General features: G+C 50.3%; 1 protein-coding gene across 1 annotated transcript; it reads right to left on the bottom strand.

The window, feature by feature from the left end:
- Nucleotides 1–2090: 2090 nt before the first annotated feature.
- Nucleotides 2091–8121, bottom strand: FAM32A (family with sequence similarity 32 member A). The gene is made up of 4 exons (XM_075548491.1): nucleotides 7993–8121; nucleotides 7752–7893; nucleotides 3765–3818; nucleotides 2091–2516 (listed from the first exon to the last, which is right to left on the bottom strand). Exons 1-4 carry the CDS (start codon nucleotides 8064–8066, stop codon nucleotides 2448–2450), a joined length of 339 nt encoding a protein of 112 aa, XP_075404606.1. The 5' UTR covers nucleotides 8067–8121; the 3' UTR covers nucleotides 2091–2447.
- Between the last annotated feature and the right edge of the window lie 14332 nt (nucleotides 8122–22453).

The raw sequence follows: 22453 nt of genomic DNA, 5'->3' as shown, positions 1-22453 counted from the left end.
TGCCCCCACTTCCAGGTTCTCGGAAGCCCGGGCTGAGTCAGGTGTCCCGCCCCCGGGATTCCGGGGATCCGCCCCAAGATTCCAGTTCAGGAGATGCCGAGAACTTAGGGAGCTGCAGTCTAGTGGGGCCGTCGAGGAAGCTCCGTTGGGAGGGGCGGGGTAGCAATTACCTGGGCAGAGGTAATTATCCTCCCACGGAGCGCCTCCCGTCAGTGTTAAAATCTGTGCAAGTGGACAAGCATGATTTTCTGTTGATTCCCTGAATTGAAAACCACGCCCCTACTGAACAAGACGAATCCTTTGCTTTTGGGGGTTGGTGTTTAAACTCTGTTAAAAACATAGTGTTTGCCATTTCAACTTTTACGTTTCCTTCCATGACTGCGCACAGAAGCAGCAGCCAAGAGATCAAACGATGTATTAGGTCAACCTGCTGCACAAGACCTGGTGGAAGTGTTGAAAAGCCAGGATGTTACTCTGAGGGCGAAGGTGCGCCCAGCATAAGCCATGGTATTTTCAATTGCCTACTATTCATGTGAAAGTTGGAGACGCATCAGCTGCTTCCTGGGGTGACTCCTGTAGCTGTAATTTCGGAAACCCACAAGGGCAGTTCGAGCTACCCTGTCCTGTAGGGTCGCTGTGAGTCAGCATTGACTTGATGACCGTGAGCTTGTGTTTTTAAGTTGTCTGTAAATCCTTACGTTAGCAGACAGCTCCAGCTTTCCCTGCGAGTGGCAAGTAGGTTTAAACCCCCAACCTTCCGAGTAGCAATTCAGCGCTTACCCTGAAGTGCCACCATTTGTCTAAAGTTCTCTACCACCTTTAGTGGGAGGAACATGGGATTTTCTCCTGTAAAGTTAGTCTTGGAAACCCACAGGGGCTGTTCTACCCTGTTTTCTAGGGTGGCCATGGGTTTGGCAGTGAATTGACCTAAGGCTTGGTGCTCCTTAACAAGTCTCTGCCCAAAAGAATGGAAGGATGACGCAGGACTGGGCAGTGTGTCCTGTTGCACACAGTAAGACCACCTTTCCCCCAAAAGTTGCCAGGAGTTGATTCAGGCTCATGGTGACGCTGGCGGATGAAGGACAGAATTGCTGTCAACAGAATGGCTCTAAGATTTTCTTGGCTGGTGGCACAAAAGGTTAAGCAGGTGACTGCTAACCCAAAGGTTGGCCCGCTGACCCAGCAGGAGAAAGGTGTGGTGATATGCTTCCATACGAATGACACCTATACACACCCTACAGAGGGCACCCTCTCTGTAAGGCAGGGGGTCTGCAGGAGCTGGAATGGGCACCCTGACACCTAGCCACTTTTTCCCATGAAGCAGATGGCAGGGCTTGCTTTCTTGGGGGGCCCGGCCAGGTGGTCTTGAACTGCCAATATTTCGGCCAGCAGCTGAGCGTGACTCAGCGGGGGGCTGGTGTATCAGTCGAAGGTTAAGCACACGGTCACAAGGGATCGATTCAAAAGACAGCCTTCCCAGTGGAAATCAAACATTTACAACTCAGACACGCAGACGCATATTTCATAAGCATGTCACTTTATTCTGCAGTTGACACACAAAGGCTTTGCTTTGTATCTCTTCTTTTGCGACCTTTCCCAAAGCTGCCTCACAGGACCACCCCCAGTAGAGTACGCAGGTTGTACCTCACCCAATAAACACAGGCCCCCGAGACCCTCACCCCCAATGCCAGTCATGGGGCCTCCCATTTGATTACACTTGTCTGCCTGCTAGAGTTCAGCCCTGGCCCGGTCACCCCAACAGCTCTTGGTCCTGTGCCAGAATAACTCTGCTTAACTACTTGGGGACTGCTAGGGGCCCCGGGTGAGTGGTGAAGTCAGGTGGTTTCTGGGTTCCACTACAGTGATGGCTGTGCCCAATCAGGAACGCCTGCACAGAGCCATGGTGACATCCATTAGAAATGTCTGGAATGGGGAAACTGGGGCACGAGTTGCAAACTAGTCATGGGCTCAGAAGGGGACCAGGTGGGATGCTCCGTCCTTCCCACAGGCAGCTGTCCTGTCAGGCAGGAGGGTTGTGGAGGTGGTTGGCAGGCCTGAAGCTGTGAATGGCTTCCCAGGTCCTGATGGGGCAGCTTAAGCCCCAAGCTAATGGGAGTCCATTTTATCTTAGCACAGAGAGCTGGCTGTCTTCAGAGGCTTAAACACAACTTGGAGAACTACCTGTTCTTAAGTGGCACTTACAGGGAAACGTGAGCCTCTGTCTATACCTGCCAAACTCAAATGGTGCTATCTTCTATGGGCCACCGAGAAACCAGGATCGAGTGAAAGGACAGTCTTATTTTAATCAAAGCCCTGAAGGAGTGAACTGTCTCACGCACAGGCACAGGTACGAGAATGCTTCTGGAACATGCCAAAGGGACCAGGCTCAACCCCAGCTCTGGGTCCGGCTTCTCCTGGAGGCCGCGCCAAACCCAGGGGCTGAGCGGCTACTTGGTCCAGCTGACTTTGGGGATGTCGTAGTGCTCCGTGAGCGTGTCCAGGTGTCTGTTGAAATCCTGGGAAAGTGGAGAAGAAATCCCTTCTCAGCACGGACCAACACATGGCTTGAGGGCTCACGACCTTGCCCACCCCACCTTCCACAGTCTATCTCTTCGACAGGGCACCCTCCTCTCTCCCTAAGCCCAGCCTGATCCTCTATATGTCTGCACCCTGGGCTCTCCCTTGAATGGCCCAGGAAAGGCTCTGGGATGGTTAATCTGGTGTCAAACTGGAGAGATACTGGTACCCAGCTGAAGCAGAGCTTCCAGACTAAGAGGGATTTGGAAGAAAGGCCTGGTGATGTAGCTGTGAAAACGGGGATGCCACAGGGCTGGACAGTGGTTGGTTCTGGTTGCATGGGGGAGACCAACTCAAAGATTGCCAACAAGGGTGTAAACCAGGGGGCCTTAAGCAGGTCACCCTCTGCAATCTGGGTGGGCAGCAACCAAGCGGTTGAAGGCCTTAGGAATAAAACCAGAGGTTTCCCAAGGGAGGAGAGACTACCTCCCAGCTATCAATAAATATCCTACCAATTTGGGGGCACAAGGCAGGACGAGTTTCAGCCTATCTCCTACCCTCTGAATGTTGAACTTGCCAGTGCCTTCTACCAAAGTGTCATGGGCCAGGTCTTCAAAATAGTTTTCTCTAAGAGGGGACTTCAAAAATCCCAGTATCTGTAAATCCCATTTTCCCATGAGAGGGAGGGAGGGAGAGAGAGAGGGAGAGAGAGAGAGACAGAGACATTTAGCTCAGTGGGGCTGCTAGCTGCCAGTGAGTCAGACTGGAACGCCTGACTGCTGAGGGTTATGGATGTGACTGCTGTCATCTATGGGGTTTTCACAGACTGAGGTTCAGCGACAGATCACCAGGCCTTTCTTCCTAGTCCAGCCTTGAATAGAAATACACATGCGGGGGGTTTAAAAACATTCACAGGAAAAAAAAAAGAGGAATCTTTCAAAAGATAATAGCATTCTCCTGCAAACTTTCTGACACTCCTGGTATTGTATTACTGGTCTGTTTCCCTAGAGAACCCTGGGGGCCCTGGTGGTGTCGTGGTTAAGCGCTGGGCTGTGATCTGAATGGTCGGCAGTTCACGGGACAAGGACTGGGCTTTTACTCTTGTAAAAAGTTAGTCTCGGGAATCCATGGGGTCACCATGAGTCAGCAGTGACCCGATGGCAGTGAGTGTGAGAGGCCCCTGAGAGTCCCCTCCCCGCTAGCTCTCAGGGAGCCCTCTGCCCGCCCACTCACTGACAAAGACTGACCTCCACTCTCTGCTTGTGGGTTTTAGACGCTTTCTTCAGGATCCTTTCCATTTGCTGAAAGAGATGAGAAGGGTGGGAGGTGAGTTCCCAGGCCTGACGCAGCCCTCATTGGGACAGGGACAGACAGCCCGACTCCACTGCCATGAAGGGCCCGCGGTCTCGGGCTGCACAAGCCCTCCTTCATCACCAATCGGGCTGGTCCGACAGGGAGACACACATTACTGGGCACTCAAGCCAGTGGTCCCAGGTGTGGGCTCCATACAAGCTGAGCATCCCACCCCACCTAAGGGTGCCGCATGCCCCTCCCTGTCTACTGCTCCCTCCCAGGCTCCCTTGCAGTTTCTTCTCTGCCACCCTCTAGCCAAGAATGCCACAAAGCTCGGCTCTTGAACCCAACACCCCTTCTCTGCCCGTGCCCCTCGGAGGGTCCCAGCCAGCGTCACGACTATTCCCAAACGGTCAGTGTGCAGACCACTCTCCACACTCAGGATCTGAATTCAAACTTGGATTTCCAGCAGGCCTCCCCACTCACTCCTCGGAAAAGCGGAAGCTGCCAGTCTCTGCTGTCCATGGTTCTTGCTGGCCCCGTAGACGGCACCTTCCCTCAGCTGGTGCCCCACCCATGCAGCCCCGTCCGGCCCTGCTGAGTGTCACCTGAGGTGAGGGCTGACCCTATTCACCTGCCAATGCTCAGGACGACCGCAGGAGGTAGCGTTTTAGTCCTACTTCAGAGATGAAGAAACTGAGCGGGGTGCCGGTGGGTCAGCTGGCTTGCCCAGTTACTCCTTGAACGGGCTGAGGAGACAGGGTGGGAAGGCAGGACTGTCTCGCCAGCACTGGTGTGACTGAATTAGGCCTGAGACTAATGAACTACTGGACTGGCTTGCCTCAGCTTCAGCACAAATAACGTGGCTGCAGATCATTCTGTGGAGTGGCAGGGCACCAAGCAGCATGTCTGGCCTCTACCCACAAGATTCCAGCAGCACCCCCTGCCCCAGTGTGACTACACCCACAGGCCCCCGGTATCATCAGTGTCGTCTGGAGGCAGAAGCACACTGGATGAGCAAACTTGAATTCAGGGATCCCACTGAGCACCAGTTATAAAGTTACATCGACTGAACGAAATAGTGAAGTAAAAGACCTGAACAGAAAAATGTGAAGGGCAGCCTGAGAACATATATCATTTTCATCATCATCATGAAATGTGCTAAGACCTAGAGTTAGAAAACCTAAACGGAAGAACACACTCAACATTTCTCAAGCTGAACGAACTGAAGAAAAGATTCAAGCCTTGAGCTGCACTATTGACGGATTCTATGGGCAAAACATTAACCTATAAAGGGAGCTTTGAAATATGGGCAGACTGGGGCAGGGAATGTGCGGATGTGCTTTATACAATTGATGTATGTATATGTATGGATTGTGATAAGAGCTGTATGAGCCCCTAATAAAATGTAAAAAAAGAAAAGGAAAAAAAAAGAAAATGATTAGGGCAGGGAATGTACAGATGTGCTTTATACAATTGATGTATGTATATGTGTGGATTGTGATGGGAGTTGTATGAGCCCCTAATAAAATGTTAAAAAAAAAAAAAGTCATGTAAGCCTAAAAAAAAAAAAAAGAAAGAAATATGGGCAGACTACACAGAGTCACTGTACCAAAAAGTAATATCTGTTCAACCATTTTAGGAGGCAGTATAATGATATGATCAGGTATGCAAGGAAGACTAAGATGCTGTAGAAAAAAACAAAGCTCCGGGAATTGCCAAGACTACCAATGGGAATGTTTTAACAAACCAATACAGCACTGGAGGGACTCTCTTGTCTGTCTCAAGAAATTTTGAAGATGGCCACTTGGCCAAGTATTCATATTTCTGCTTATGCCAAGGAAGGGTGACCCAAATGAATGTGGAAATTACTGAACATCACACCAAGTAAAACTTTGCTGAATTATGCTTGCAGCCGTATATCAACAGGGAGCTGAAAGGATTTCAAGCTGGAATCAGACATGGACATCAACAGGATCTTGGTTAAAAGCAGAGAATGCCAGACAGATGTTTACTTCAGTCCCATTGCATATGCCAAGGCATTTGACTGTGTGGCTCATCACAAACTAGGGATAACATTGAGAAAAACGAGATTCCAGAACAGTTAGTTGTGTTCGTGCAGACCAAGAGGCAGTAGTTGGAACAGAACAAGGGGACACTGAGTGGTTTAAAAGTGACCAAAGCGAGTGTCGGGGCTGTATCCTTTCACCATACTCATCAGGACTGGAAGAAGACTCACCAACAACCTGCAATATTCAGATAACTCAACCAGACTTGCTGAAAGCAAAGAGAACCGGAAACAATTACTGATCGAGATAAATGACCACAGCCTTCAGTATGGATTGTAACTTAATGTAAAATAGGGGGGGGGGGAATCCTCAAAACTGCACCAATGGACATCATGATAAACAGAAAATAATGACATTGTGAAGGATTTCATTTTATTTGGATCCACAATCAATGCCCATGGAAGCAACAGCCAAGACACCAACAATGTATGTAATGGGTAGATGTACTTCACAGAACTTCTTTTAAATAGTAGATGTCACTTTGAGGAGTGCCTGACCGAAGCGCCTCCTATGCGTGTGAAAACAGGAAGATGAGTAAGAAAAACTGAAGAAACGATACATTTTGAATTATGATGTTGATGAAGAAATATCGAAGATACCATATAGGCTGCCAGAAGCCTCAACCAATCTGTGTGGGAAGAAGCTCTCCTTAGAAGGGTGAGAGACTTTGTCTCACCTACTGTGGACACGTCAGTGGGACAGACCCGTCCCTGGAGAAGGATTCCATGCTTGGCATGCAGAGTCAACTGAAAAGAAGACCCTCAACTAGACTGACTGACGAAATGACCGCAACAATGAGACCAAACAGGCGTGACTGTGAGGCTGGCGCAGGGCCGGGCATGTTACGTTCCTGCTATACACAGGGGCCCTGCGGGTCACAACCAACTCACTGGCACCTAACAGAAGCAGCTCCTGTAAAAGACACTAAGATGCTGCACGTATGTAAAGCCACACATGGGGAGGGGCTGGGCTGTGTGTGCGAGGCCCAGAGGTGTGAGGATCCCCCAGGTCTGTTTCAACTAAGGCATCAGGAATTCATTCTGCCCTATGCTTAGAACAGGGGTCCTGCTCAAGTTTCTCCCTGGTTTTTTAACACAAGGCTTCTCTACCGTAACACTGTTGGCATTTGGTTCTGGATCATTCTCTGGGTGAGGCTCATCTTGTGCACAGGACTCTCTCCAGCATTCCTGACCTCTCCCAACAGACAAGACATCAAGAGCCCCCACCCCACTGCAGCTGTGACAACTTCCTCCAGACATCATCAAGGGTCTGTGCCGGGGGCTGAATCCCCCTGGTTGACCTAGGCTGAACATTCCTTTCCCCCAACATAACCAGCCTGCTCGAAGTGACTCACCTCTTTTGCACCTTCCCCACCCTCCAAACTGGGTTAAATTCCCACAGGAAAGGCTTACCGAGGCCTTCAGACACAACACATTTGAACCTGGACAGCAAATTACTTGTGCAAACAGCACGTGGTGACTTAACGACAGTGAAGTACCCGCCGGGCACTTACTTGTGCCCAAACCTAGTATCAAGTGCGTTACTTCAACTCACAGGAGAAGGCACTACGGTGACTCTATCCATGAGGAAACTGAGGCACTGAGAGAAAGCCACTGGTCTGGCGGCTCAGCGACGGTGCTGGGATCCAAGCCCGGTTTCTACCTCTGACTGGCCCTTCCGTGGTCCACTCAGGCCGGTGGGGCCTCCTGGGCTGAAGCTGCCTCAGTTTCCTCTCCCTTCCTCATTCCCTCACAAAGTATCCCCTCTCCAGAATCGGGGTCTTCTCAGCTGCCTGCCCTCGCCGAGGGTCCGGCGCGGACTCCTAACCCGGCTCCCGTGCCCTGCCCCTCCCACTGAGCCCGCCCGCCTCACCCGCTTCTCCTGCATCTTCTCGAAGGCCACCTGGGCCGGGGTCCGCTTGTCCAGGCCGCGTCGCTTCTCCTCCTCGTTCTTTTTGTTCGTTCCCATCGCTTCCAGGAGTTTCGCCTTGTCTTTGTCTTTCTTTTTCTTCTTCCTGGGGCAGGAAATAGGGATGCGGGCAGGTTAGGAGGCAACAGCCGGAATCCCGGGAAAAGCCTCAGGGGGACAAGGGACGGGGTCCAACGGGCCTCACCGTTTAGTTACGCCGAGCTCTGCGACGCCTTTCAACTTCAGGGGTCCCTTCTGGACCTGCTCGTAGGCCGCCATGGCAACTGCCGGAACCCAGGAGGGAAACTGCCACACTTCCTGTTTGCCCCTCTACTTCCGCCTCACTTCTTCTTGATTGGCGGAGCCCGAAGTCTCGCGGAGGCCGAAGTCTCGCGCCCGGTTTGTGAGCCGGCCGGAAGTGAGGCATAAACACGTCCTGAGTTTCCGGTGCCGCGCCACACTTCCGGCTCGGGCTGGTCTTCCGCGGTCTTGGCGTCAAAGGGTGGCTGCAGCGCAGACAGACACTGGAAGACGATTTGGCCCAAGCCAGTAGCGCACATTTGGATACGCTTTCTCTGTTCTGCATTTTGAGACTTCGTTGGATGCTTCCCTCTATGAAAACGAATAGAAACCCCCTCACTGCCATCGAGTAAACTCTTGACTCTTGGTGACTGTGTACCACTGCCCCTGTGGGTGCCCGAGACTAACTCGTTTCGGGAGCAGAAAGCTTTCTCCGTCTTCCTCCCGCAGAGCAACTGGTGTAACTGTTAGGTAGCTTAGCCTAGGGAATTGGGAAGTCCATTTACGCATGCCCAGGAAAGCCAGCAAAGGACAAAGCTGGATTTTCCCGCCGCCGGTGGGCCCAGATGGGCGTTACACCTGGAGCAGCCCACCTGGGCCAGGTGACTGCAATTCAGCCAATGGGATCGACCTGGGGTCGTTCACCACACCTCACCCAGGAACCCTTGAAAAGGCAGGGACTGGAAGGGAGAGGAGGGTCTCTTGGTCTTGGCTTGCTTGTGCGGTCTGGTGGTCTTCGTGGGAGGGGAGAGATCCTTGCGTGACCCGGAGCAGTCTCTGCCAGGCCGCATGGTCAAAGGAATCCTATGGGTGCCGCGTAAAACCTGATGCTTCTTTGAACTTTCATTAAATTCACTTGGATCACGAACCCGGCTTCGGCGTGAAATCTTTCTCACGTGGAGCCAAGGACTGAGGTTGAAATTTAGGCCGGAGAGAGAAACCTAACATAACCACTATGCCACCAGGGGTGGTGTTAGGAGCCATCAACTCCTCTCTGACTCATGGCGACCTTATATACTATGTAGCAAAACAGGTCATTCGTTGGATAACTAGACAATATTTTAGAACAACTTTACTAGTGAATCATTCACATCATACAATTCTAATTCAATGTTAAGGCTTGTACAATCATCACCACAGCCAATTTTACAATACTTTCTTTTACTTACTGTTACTAGCTCTGATACCGTTCCCTCTTGGTAGTTACATAATCTGGTGTCAATTTGAGACTTGAGAGGATTAAGAGTGAAAGGGTGGAGTCTAGTCTGTCTATCGGGTCATAGCCAATGAGGCCTCTCTGTGGGCCTGGCCTTCTCCTGAGGATTCTGGGAGCTCCTGTATTTCCTCCTTGGAGGCCGGAGGCACTTTCTCTCTCTGATCACTCCCTGTGAGACATTTCTGAGGAGAAGCCACATGGACCTACCCTGATGCAGCCAGAGCCCTGGACCTGGAGAAGCCACGTGGAAACCCCTGCCAGCGCTGAGATGCTTACACTGCCACTGGATCCACAAGACGAGCTCCCAATAAAATGATTTTTAAAAATAAGAAGATGAGGCCTGAAAGGAGAGGGATTAACACCATGGCTACAACCATGGGTGCAAGCACAGGTACGCTCACAAGGATGCTCTGTTATGCACAGGTCAATTGCACAGCATCGAGTCAGGCCCCACTCAATTGCCCCTAACAACAACAACAACAGGACAACAAACCGCAATACATGAATTATTGGCCTGTGCAGACTAAGTTCTCAAGTGATTGGACACTATTTACACACAAACAGTGGGGGTTGGGGAAAGGACCGACCTTCCAATAATATTCATTCGCATCTGCAGGACCATGCCTACCAGATTAAGCTATGCCATCCTAATGCAAAGGAGGCATTAAAATAGTAAGTTGATGGGAGTCCCGGGCCACCATTCACTGGGCACCCTCAAGGCAAGAGATCCAAAGCAACAGTTCAGCCACCTACAGTTCTATCGCCTTGGGGTAGCCATGTCCTACTTCTTCGTTTCACACGAGCGAGTTTCAGACTTAAGTACAGGGGAGCTGCAGGGGAATTTGAGGTAAAGCCCAGTTCACTTTGTGGCATTTCCACATCGAGCTAGACTTAATCTTGCAAATGTTATCACTGATTCATTTGGTAAATGACAGTATTATGTTAAATAAATGTTGGGTGTAATTTAGAAGCTTTTTTCACATCAACGTAATGAGGTGCGATTTTTAGAGAGTAAAACACACCGTTTAGCGTAGCCTTTCAGGTGGTTTCTCTGTAACAGCCTCCACGATCAAAGCTACAGAGCCTTCCACCACTCCCCAAAGTTCCCTGTGTCCCCTTCCTCTGCCCCAGGGAACCACTAAGCTGGTCTGTGGCTGCCACCACACGTTTGACTCACCAGAGCCTCGAAGAACCCCAAGACTGTCACGCTGAGGTAGGCTTTGAACCTGGAACTGAAACAGCCCCCTGAGGTCAGCTAAAGAGCAGCTTTAATCATAGACAATACTTCCAGCTCTTCTACAGCATCATTTTTTATGAGACCAAACGGCCAACATTTACCCTAAAGCCGACTTGAGAAGGTAATCAGGGGCAGGGACGCTAGACACGTGGAAACGAAACCACAAGAGTGGAAATAAGCCGTGAGGCAACACATGGAAGCCGTGCCACGGAGCAGTATGCACCTGGTGGTTGGGAGGCACCTCAGAGTCTGTTTCAACTAATAGTGATGCTGCACAACTAACAGCGTGACACACTGCCTGGTCCTGCACCAGCCTCACAGTGACTGACAGGTGTGAGTCAGCCCATCGTTGCAACCACTGTCTGAATCGATTTCATTATGCCAACATGGAGACAATACGAGGGGCTGCGCAGAAAGGCTGAAAAAAATGCTCCACTTTTTTTTTTTGTTGTTGTTGTTGCTAGGCCAGCATCCAGCAACTCACTCTGGATTAGTGCACCCAGTAGCGTCGCCTGGGAAGGTTCTCTGTGGTCACAGTGAACGTTTTCATGAACGCAGTTTCATTTGAAACTCATTTTTTATGATGGCTGATTTAAGAGAGTAGCGTGCGGCTGTGAAGGTTTGTTTCTTACTCAGGAAAAAATGCCGCAGAAACTGTTGTGATGTTGAGCACAGGTTCCAAGACAGCACGATGGAAAAACTCAAGTGCACAAGTGGTTTTCTCATCTCAAAAAAAGTGAAAGGTTGATGGATGACAGACCTCATTCTGGATGCCCATCAGCTTCCCAGCGGACGCAGATGTTGACAAAATCCATGGACTTGTGCACGAAAACCAACGACGAGGGACCATTGAAGAGATGGGGGAATTAGCTGAACTCTCTTGGAGCTCGGCTCAGCGAACTTTAACAGGAGATTTGGGAATGAGAAGGATCGCTATGAAATGTGTGCCTCAGGCTCTGACTGACCAGGAAAAAGAGCATCAGTGGAAACATGCCTTCCTTTGAAAGAACGGCTCCGAAGGGACCCAGACTTCCCCCCCCACAACCAATCGCGGGTTCGATAGGCGCAATTGTATGGTTAAAATATATATAAAGATTATAATAAAGTCACAGAGAGCATGAGAGATAGAAGAGAGATTGAAATAATGGAGTCAGGCACATTTCATGATAGCATGCTCACCTCAGCCTCACTTGGTGGTCCACGTGGAAATGGGAGACCAGAGGGCAGGAGAGAGGGGGAGGGCAAGGAGGACAAGGGGAAAGGGAACAGGGGAGGAGAGGGAGCTGATGAGAAGCCAAGGGGAATCTTTATTGCTAACCCAGGTTTATATACCTTTGCGGGGGCATACAAGCCCCCTAATTATAGGTGAAGACATACATCACAGAAAGGGGTTGCACTATAGGTTATACAGCAATGAGAGGGGGACAATTTAGGGATATACACATAAAAGGAAGGGGAGGGATTGGGTTACACATGTGACAAGAAGGGCAGATCAGGATGGCAGCCTAACTTTGGATGTCACTGAGCAGGTTTGACCTGTTCTCTGGATCTCCATGGAAACCGGTATCAGTAGGGTGTAAACCCCACCTACTGGGAACCAGACTAATGGTCACAAGCCTTTAGGGAGAAATAGCCCATTGTCCTTATCAGCAGGGAGGGGGAGGCCCTACCTGTGGTGGACCCAGACAGTAGTCTGGCAACTGACTGCCTTCAGGGAGGTCCCTTGACAATCATTTACCATCCGCTGCAAGCAGTGTCCTAAGTCTAACATCTATGTGGGGGAGACGACTTGGGAGAAATCTTTCTGTTTCCCACACCAAAGGTCATTACTAGTGAGAAGACATGGTGTTACTCTTATGACCCTGGAAGCAAACACGCCATCATCATCATCATCATCATCGCCTCGCCCCCAAAAGCTCATTAAGTGAAATCAAAGATCAAGACCATGCTTCTTTGTTTTTTGGATGTGAAGGAGATAGCGCATTTGGAGTCCATTCTACCAGGTCAGGCTGTTCATCCAGTTTTCTATTTAGCGGTTCTGAAAAGATTGCATAACAGTGCGCAACCAAAAAAGAGCTTGCTTTGTGGCAGATGGGGGCCAGTTTTTGCCACCATGACAATGCACCCGATCACGCAGCTATCTCAGTGCACCAGTTTTTGGCAAAAACAAAAACCAAAAAACCAGCATGCCTATCTTGCCCCACGCACCTGACTCACCTCACTTTGCTCCATGTGACTTCTTTTTGCTTTCAAGAACGCAGAGGGACATGAAAGGGCAGCGATTTGATGGCGTCGAAGAGGTGAAGAAAAAAAAAAACGAGAGAGGTGCTGTCAGCCAGCCAAACAGATGAGTCTAAAATATGTTTCCAAGAACGGAATCGCAGATTTGACAAATGCATTAAGTGTCATGGAGTGTACGTTGAGTTCGTTTTGTTAACAACTTAAATACATAGCTCTGGAAAAAATTCAGGGTATTGGGGGCGGTACCCTTCATATTGCGTGTAGCATCTGGACCATTCTCCCTGGAGGGTTGTTCGGAAATCACAGATTTCTGGTGTGCCTCATAAATGCTCTTCTGTCTTGTGATGATTGTGGTGGACATTTGCATCTTGTGATTATCTGGTGACTTGAGTGGGGGACAGTATGTGACACTGTACCTTGGAATGAATCCAGGGTACAACTCGACACACTCTAGGTATTTTGGGGACAAGTGTGACTCAGCCCAGACCACCCGCCTGCGCTGCTGGCGGGCTCACTGCTGGTGTCCCCCTCTATCCATTTCTCTTTTCCTCTTGAACTTGAAGTTGGTGGCTTTGGCTTCACTGCTCCAGGGGCAGTGACGGGAACCATCGTAGGGGCAGCCGGGGGCTACAGCATGTTCCTGGTGGTGAGGAAGCTGCAGGATTGGGGACATTTCAGTCTGTTGTGTGTGGGGTTCCCAAGACCCGGGACCAGTAGTATGGCCGTCACTCAGAAGGGGTTCATTCAGCCACAGGGCAACAGGGCATTGGAGGAGGGTCATTGGGTGGGGGCCTGTCTTCTGCTGTGGGAGCTACAAGGCGGTTCGTGAAGGGGAGAGCTGCGGGCGGCAGGAAAAGGGGCCTTACACAGATCAGTGAGACTGCTGTGAACTGCTTAGTCGGTTGGTGACTCACAGTGACCACCTGGAATGAAATGCTGTCTGACCCTGCTGTGTCCCCACAATCGGTTTCAGGTAGGGCCATTGGAGCCAGAGGGTTTTCATGGGCTGTTTTATTCAGAAAGCAATTGCCAGCCCTTTCTTCCTACTTCATCTTCACCTAGAACCCCTGAACTGAAACCAAACACACTGCTATTGAATCGATGCCCACTCATAGCGACCCTCTAGGACAGGGTAGACCTGCCCCCTTTGAGGTTCCCAGACTGTAACTCTTCATGGGAGCAAAAAGCCCCGTCCCTGCTGAAAACAGCCCAGCATCACAGCAATAAAGAAGCCTTCACGGATAGACTGGTAGTGACTCCATTGGCCAGGAAGCAAACCGAGGTCTCCCACATATAGAATTGGATCACAAAACCCTCATGCCTTCATAACCCAATAACAAGCCCCCAAAGAAGAAGAAACTTCCTGTCGATTTGGTTCTAACGCATGGACATTCCATGTGTTAAAGTAGCTTGACTCCATGGGGGTTCTTGACTAGAATCTTTAGGGAAGCAGATCACCAGGCCTTTCTTCCTCGGCCCCTGGGTGGGCTCAAACTGCCAACTATTAGGTTAGTATGGAGCACAAAGCATGAGCAACAAAACGACTCAGCAATAAGAACGACTAAAGTCCTGACGTACCCAACGCCAGGAAGAACCCTAACAAGGCCACGATGGATGAAAGAACCTCGTGTCAGAAGAAAGCATTTTCTGGGTCTCTATCTGAAAAACAGAAATGATGGGATGTTGTCGTGATTTCTGAACATTTAGGCAGTCCGTGTGGAACTCACATTATTCCATGTCCTCTTGATAAATAGTAATGAAGGATCGCTTCTCGGCCTTTTGGCTAAGATCAAGTGTAGTAATGAAGGGCTGGAGTCTAGCCTGCCAATCAGGTCACAGGTGATCCCTCCTTGTGGGCGTGGCCTTCTCACGAGGATTCTGGGACTTCCTCTCTTCCTCTTTGGAGGCAGGACACTCTCTCTGCTACACAGTCCTATGGACAAGCTACATGGAGCCACACTGATGGCAGCCAAAGCCCTGGAGGTGCGTCCATTGCCACTGGACGCACAGAACCTTCCACCAACTGGCCTGTGATCTTCCTGCATTCGGCATCATTGCATGTGCTGCGTGAGTCTGAAGAGGAATTTATAGACTGGTATCAGACATATGGGCTAATATCAGACTTATGGACTTGATCGGGACTGGGCTGGGATATTTTCTCAATATGCAGTTGCTCTATGACATAAAGCTCTCTCTTCTACACAGCAATGTCTATGAATCTGTTTCTCTAGTCAACCCAGACTAACACAGTCAGTTAGGTTTCCATTAAACCATTTCTGTGCACACAAGTATATAAGCCTGTTGGAAAATACATGAGCTCAATCTCCGGGTCCAGACCTCATGGAAGAGGTGAGCCCTTGCGTGCCTTGTCTGATGTTTCTTTAATTTACCCTTCAATTACACAGCTGCGCCTTGGGGCCTTCAGCTGTGGAGTCTGGTCCTGCACAGTGCATCAGTGGATGACGTGCACATTGCTTCGGCACTGCGTGTCTTCCTGCAGGCGAAGGGACAAGGTTCTGCTGAGATGCATGGGTTTTTTCCACCACGGATCACCCTTCTGGCATTTGAAATCCCGGTAGCCCAGCTCCCCGCCTCCGAGCAACATGGAAGGCACTGCAGCGCCATCAAACTGACAGACAGTAAAGTGTTGAAGGTTTAAGTCCTGTGCCTTCCAGGCTATCCTGATCCTTGGCAACCCGCCTGCTCCACATCCAGAAACCCTGGCCAACATGCCCACGTGATTTGAGTACGTAGCATAAAAATAGCAGGACCCAAAGATATGTGCCCTGTGCTCCTTCATTTGAACAACGACCGGCTAGATTGTGCCAGGGAGGGTTCCTGGTGGGGAGGAGAGAATCTAGAGCCTGCAGCTCCAAGCAGGCATGGTAGCTGCCTTACCCCGTCCTTCCTGCAGGGGGCAGCAAGTGGCCGCCTGGTCCTGGAGTCACAGAGCTCCTGGGGGAGGAAGGACTTCCAGGTACCTGAGGATGGGGGTTGTCAGCACTGGATGTATATATTGGACGGTGTAAGATACCAGGGGTGGGGTGGGGATAACAGCAACAATAATATTTAATATAATAACAAAGGTTCTTGAGGGGGGAGCGGGAGGACGGGGATGAAGGGGAGCTGATACCACAAGATGTCAGAAGAAAGAAAATGCTTTGAAAATGATGGTGGCAACAGTTGTACAATCATGCTTGATCTAATGAACGATGGATTGTTACAGTATCTGTAGAGCTCCCAATAAACTGGAAGAAGAAGAAGAAGAGGGGGTGGGGGGTTCTGTCTGTGCCAGCCTACTGGTGGGATGGGCCATGATCCACACCTTGCTCTCTCCCAGAGGGACAAAACCCAAACTCACTGCCAGCACGTTGATTCCGACTCACAGTGACCCTGGAGAACAGGGTAGAGCTGCCCCCACGGTTTCTGCTTTATTGGAGGTAAAACCTCCTCTTTCTCCCACTGAGAGGCTGGTGGTTTGGAACAGCTGACGTGGAGGTTAGCAGCCCAGCGAAGAACCACTACTCCACCAGGGCTTCTCTAGGAAGGACCAGACAGACTCGGCAGGGAGCCCTCTCCTCCTACCTCCACTCAGACAGCCCCGCAGTCACCAGCCTTCTGCTTCCTGCTCAACTCTCCGCACATCCAGCTGGACAGATGCTTTGTTGGCAGTTGATAATAGAGGGCGTTGGTGGGTGTGGGGCCTTCTCCTGCCACCCATGGCTGGGAGGACCCCTCTCCACCACGACTGTGTTGCACTCATCACCCAGTTGAGGGTGCAGGCCAGGGACAGGAAGGGGTGTCTGTGCCTCCAGAGAGTTGCCTCACCCCCACCTATTTTATCTAATCCCCCTGCCTTGGCACGTTCCCCTCAGCCCACCACCCTGAAATAAGGGCCAGCACCCCAGGCCTGGTGCCAATAGCTCTGAGGAGTCTGCCCACCAATGCACGTTCCCCCCACTCCCTGGCAGTCGGGAACGTTCCAGAGTCCCCACCTTTTGTGCTCTGAGTAGAGACAGAAAGGAAGGACACACAGAAACAAAAGGAGACTTAGAAGAAGAAGGAACAGGAATCCAGGATGGATGATCTCTTCAGGACCAGGGCTGAGAGTAGCGATACCAGGAGGGTGGAGGGAAAGTGGGGTGGAAAGGGGGAACCGATGACAAGGATTTACATTTAGCTCCCTCCCTGGGGGACGGACAACAGAAAAGTGGGTGAAGGGAGACGTGAGACAGTGTAAGACATAATAGAATAATAATTTATAAATGATCAAGGGTTCATGGGGGCTTGGGGTGGGGAGGGAGGGGGAAATGAGTTGCGGATTATCAAGGGCTCAAGTAGAAGGCAAATATTTTGAGAATGATGAGGGCAACAAATGTACAAATGTGCTTGACACAATAGATGGCTGTATGGATTGTGATAAGAGTTGCATGAGCCCCTAATAAAATGATTTTTTTTAAGGAGGAGAAGGAGAAATGGAGTGAGAGGTAGCGATCATAAAAAAAAGAAAGGAAAAAGCTGATGTTGGCGAGGTTGTCAAGAAACAGGAAAAAAAGAGAAAGAAAGAAAGAGAAATAAAGAAAGGGGAGCCCTCCTCCATTGTTGGCTGGGCTATACAGCAGGGTCACTGCTGTGGAAGCCGCGTGGCTGTCATTTGAGCATCTCCATCCTTGGTGTCGACCTGAAGAAGGGAAGGCGGGCGCACACGCGGACGGACACCTGTGCACCAGTGCTCATTGTTGGCAGAGCCCAGCTGTTGGAAGCAACCCAACTGTCCACTCCCCAGTGAGGGAGAAACACAGAGGTGGGAAGGAAAAGAAAGGGTGTTTTTGCTTAGGGGGAAGTGCTTTTATGTTCACCACCCAAACCAACCAACCAAGCTGACTCACCGCCACCCAGCTGAAGCTGACTCACAGTGACCCTGTAAGACAGGGCCACGCCCTCCCTGTGCGGAGTTCTGAGGCTGTAACTCTTTCCTGCACAGCGGCTGGTGGTTTCCAATGGTTACACAGCTCGAAGACTACAGTCAGTGTCACTGAAAAATACAAAGGTGAGTCAGGAAGCAGTACTGTGAAATCATAACAATTTTTATTATGCAAAAATATCAGCATAGCATCTAGGTCTACACGGTCTGAAGGCGCTGACCCTTTCCTGAAGGACTCTGCTGTCCCATGTAGTGCTACTTACAGCAACTGGGGATTGAAATCCCTTGTGATCCAGCGATACCACTGTTAGGCATATACCCCGAGGAATTAAGAGACACAGCACAATGGAGCCATGCTCCCCCATGTTCATAGCAGCACAGTTCACAATAGCGAGAAACTGGAAGCAGCCCAGATGCCCAACAGCGGAAGAATGGATCAACTATGGTACAGACACACAATGGAATACTACGCATCCCTGAAAAACAGCGATGAAAGCATACACCACCACAGGACATGGAAGGAACTGGAAACCATTGTGCTGAGAGCAGGAAGTCAGTCACAAAAGGACAAGTATCGTCTGCGTCCACTACAACAAGAAGAAACACTGGTGGTGCAGAGTGGGGACCCAGCCCCATGTGTGGGAAATTGGACATCCCCTTGCAGAAGGGTCGTGGGAGAGGAGCCAGTCAGGGTGCAGCATAGCAACAATGAAACATACAACTTTCCTCTAGCTCTTGAATGCTTCCTCCCCCCACTATTGTGTTGGACAGGGTTCTCTAGAGAGACAAAACCAGATTGCTAGTAATTATATATAAATATATTTATAAAGATAGATATATAATACAAGAAATTAACAGTTAAATTATAAAGCAGTGAGACACTGGCATTCATCTAAGGCTTGAGAGCCGCCAGTTGCCAGTCCCTTTCTGTAGAGAGAGCTGGGTTATATATACCCAGGCAGCAAACAGCAAGGTAGGTCACAAACTGTCACCAATTGTCGGTCCCCAGCTCCAGAGACGAACATTCCAATCATGTTGGATTAAAGGGACCTCAACTTACAGCGACACAGTCCACAGGCTAGGCATCCCACAGGTAGTGTACCCCTTTAAATTGAAGCACAGAACAAGGAAGGCGAGGCTCACCGAGCCATTTATCCCTCCGCCCTTCAATCAATCCTACTTGTGTTTATCGGCCAGGCTGGCACAATAAACTATCGCAACTATCATGATCCCAATTCTACCTTACAAATCTGGCTGGACTGGAGGATGTACACTGGTACAGGCCAGAGCTGGAAACACAGGGAATCCAGGACAGATGAACCCCTCAGGACCAGTGGTGTGAGTGGCAATACCAGGAGGGTGGAGGGAAGGTGAGGGAGAAAGGGGGGACAGATTACAAGGATCTACATATAACCTCCTCCCTGGGGGACAGACAGTGAATAAGTGGGTGAAGGGAGACGTCAGATGGTGTAAGCTTTGACAAAGTAATTTATAAATTATCAAGGGTTCATGGGGGGGAGGAAGTGGGGAGAGAGGGGAGAATGAGGAGTGGATACCTGGGATTAAAGTAGAAAGCAAATGTTTGGAGAATGACGAGGGAAACAAATGTACAAAAGTGCTTGACACGATGGATGGATTGAGATGAGTTGTACAAGTCCCCAATAAATGATTTAATTTAAAAAAGAAGAAACACCAGGTAAACAAATCTTAGGAACCAATGCATGAACAAAAGGGGAGAAGGCTGCCTACGGGCCGTGAACCACGCATCACCCCCTTCTGCGCACTCCACAAAAGCCAACCTGAAGGAGGAGACCTCACATTTTCGGGCGTCACTCCTGCAAGGGGGGGGGGACATGGGGGATGACTATCCACCTGAGGCCATGCCACATCGAAACATGGCTGGGGCGAATCAAGAGGCTCTCCCCGTCCCCAGGGAATACCAAAAATAGACGTTGCGGCCAGGGCTTGGCGCCCCATCAGACTCGACCGGAAAACACTCCTAAAGGCCAACAAACAGTCCTTGAACTAACTACAAGCTTTCTTTCTTGTTATTGTGTTTTGTTTTGGTCATTGGCTTGTTGTTTTGTTGTATGTTGTTGCTTGGTTTTGCTCTGTCTTGTTTTTGTGCATGTTATTATCTCCGTAGGTCTGTTTAAGTAAGATGGGTTGGATGAATAATCGGGAGGAGAAAATAATGGGACCAACAGTTCTGGGGGGACATGGGAGAGGGGGAGGGGGGGAAAAGGTAGTGGCGTTAACAAACCCAGGGACAAGGGAACAATAAATGATCCAAATTGATGGTGAGGAGGGTGTAGGAGGCCTGGTAGGGCGTGATCAAGGGTAATGTAACCGAGAGGAATTACTAAAACCCAAATGAAGGCTGAGCATGATAGTGGGACAAAAGGAAAGTCAAAGGAAATAGAGGAAAGAGCCAGGAGGCAAAAAACACATATAGAGGTCTCAATGCAGGCATGTATATGTGTACATATATTTATATATGAGGATGGGGAAATAGCTCTATGTGCATATATGTATAGGTTTAGTATTAAGGCAGCAGATGGACATTGGGTCTCCACTCAAGTACTGCCTCAATTCAAGAACACTTTGTTCTATTAAATTGGCATTCCATGATGCACACCTTCCTGACAGGATTGCTGAAGACAAAGCAGGTGCATAAGCAAATGTGGTGAAGAAAGCTGATGGTGCCTGGCTCTCAAAAGATATAGCACCTGGGGTCTTAAAGGTTTGAAGGTAAACAAGCAGCAGACCTCACAACTGGACCCGTGAGCAGCATTGTGGTCAGCAGAAAAAAGAAACCGCTAAGGATTTTCTTCTGCTTGAATTGGCAACCCACACTCACGGAAGCAGCCGTTGGGACATCAGACTGGCTACTGGCTTCAGACAAACCTCTGTGAGAGGCCCCTGGAAAGTGTTGACTGAGGCTCAGAGGGGACACATGAGGACGGACATGTGCCTGACCCAAGCCAGGGGATTTCGGATCCCTTCCTACGCACGGGGAAGCTGGACAGATAAGACAATGGTACAGCGGTCAGGAAAGCTGGCTGCAGGGTGTGCCTGGGAGGTCCCTGAAACTGTTCTGTAAAGAGAAACATTTCCCCAAATCAAATTTTGTTTGTTTTTTAAAAGAGAAGACGCTGGGAAAGAACTAAGTGCCACTAGGCCAGGGCTTCCAGCCAGGTTTGAAAATGGCCAAGCGAGCTTGGCTGCTCTGGGTGCTCACTTGGCAGGGTAGCGAAGCCCGTGCGTTCTCCACGCCTCCACCGCCTGCCGTCACTGGCTTCCATTTGGAGCACTTTGCAGCTGCTTCCCGGGACATGAGGTTGTGTGCAGGTACAAGGAAAGGCACACTGGGCACATGTTGATTTGGGCGACATTAAAATAGGGAGGGCGTGAAATCATCTCCGGGGAGAATCCTGGCCCAGCTGAGTGGACATGCACTTGGAGAGGATCTCAGCGAGTGTGGCCAGCTCCACCGTGGGATCGGCTGAGAAGCAGCCAGGCAGTTGTGGGGAGACCAGGACGGAGTACCAGCTCCTTAAGCAGGTCACCGTCTTGATATAACTAAGGGAGGTGTCCTTCGGGGTGTGGCCGACTCATGATAAACCGACCGTAAGTGGAAGCGAATTGACTTTTGCCGCTGCGTCTGGATCCTGCATCCGGGTCGCTGACCTTCTGTGATCTCGTCCGCCGATCCCAGCAGCCGTCGTGGGACCGCCAACTTTGGCTCCACTTGGGTCCACTTGGGATTCATTCAGCGTTTCATCCATCAACCCACATCTTCCAGCTTCCTGCTCATCGGCCTTTGCCGCTACAGGAGTCAGGGGAACCTCCAGCTCAGATCTGACCCACAGAATCCAACTCAACTGGATCGGCCCGCGTCTACAGCCCTGCGGAGGAAGATCAGGAAAAGTGGGTGTCAGGGCTGCATCCTCTCAAGCTGCACACGGAGCAACGGCTCTGCCGAGCTGGACTGTAGAACGGAGGAGGAGGAGGCGGCGTCAGGATGGGAGGAAGAGTTATCAGCACCCGCCGGTCCGCAGATGACACAGCCCCGTTTGCAGAAAGGTGGGAGGAGTTGACCCTTGCTGGAGGAGATCAAGGATTGTAGCCTTCAGGATGGATTATGACTCAATGGAAAGAAGACCCGAATCTTCACAATCGAGAGGCAACAACTTCACGATCAAATGAAGCTGTTGTCATGGATTTCTTCTTGCTCGGCTGCACAATCAATGCTCCTGGAAGCAGCAGCCAAGAGGTCAAAGGACAAATTGCATTGGGTGAACTCTGCTGCACAGACCTCTTGAAAGAGTTGAAAGAGCAAGGAGGTTATGCACGGGGTGCGTGACCCAAGCCCGGGCATTATCAATCGCCTCGTGTGCATGTGAAAGTTGGGCTTTGAGGTAGAACGACCAAAGAAGAGTCTACGGGCTTGACTCTTGGTGCTGGTGAAGAAGATTGGATTGCCAAAACAACAACCGATTCTGTCTGGGGGAAGTATGGCCAGAGTGCTCCTTAGAGGCAAGGCTGGTGAGAGTTTGTCTTATATACTTTGGACATGTTCTTATGAGAGGCCAGTCCCTGGAGAAGGATGTTGTGCTGGGTAAAATAGAGGGGCAGCAAAAGAGAGGAAAACCCTGGACAAGATGGATTGAGACAGTGCCCGTGTGGTAGTGACAGAATCTGCTGTCAACTCGAGACTATTAAGAGTGAAAGGGTGGAGTTTAGTC

This window comes from Tenrec ecaudatus, chromosome 1 (assembly GCF_050624435.1).
Source record: "Tenrec ecaudatus isolate mTenEca1 chromosome 1, mTenEca1.hap1, whole genome shotgun sequence".
NCBI lineage: Eukaryota > Metazoa > Chordata > Mammalia > Afrosoricida > Tenrecidae > Tenrec > Tenrec ecaudatus.
This window is presented reverse-complemented; position numbering and strand designations above follow the sequence as displayed.

Coding starts and splice junctions, on each gene's coding strand:
- FAM32A (XM_075548491.1), bottom strand. CDS start 8,066: ATGGCGGCCTACGAGCAGGTCCAGAAGGGACCCCTGAAGTTGAAAGGC. Junction 7,894..7,992: donor GAGCTCGGCGTAACTAAACG/GTGAGGCCCGTT, acceptor TTCCTGCCCCAG/GAAGAAGAAAAAGAAAGACA. Junction 3,819..7,751: donor AGAAGATGCAGGAGAAGCGG/GTGAGGCGGGCG, acceptor CATCTCTTTCAG/CAAATGGAAAGGATCCTGAA.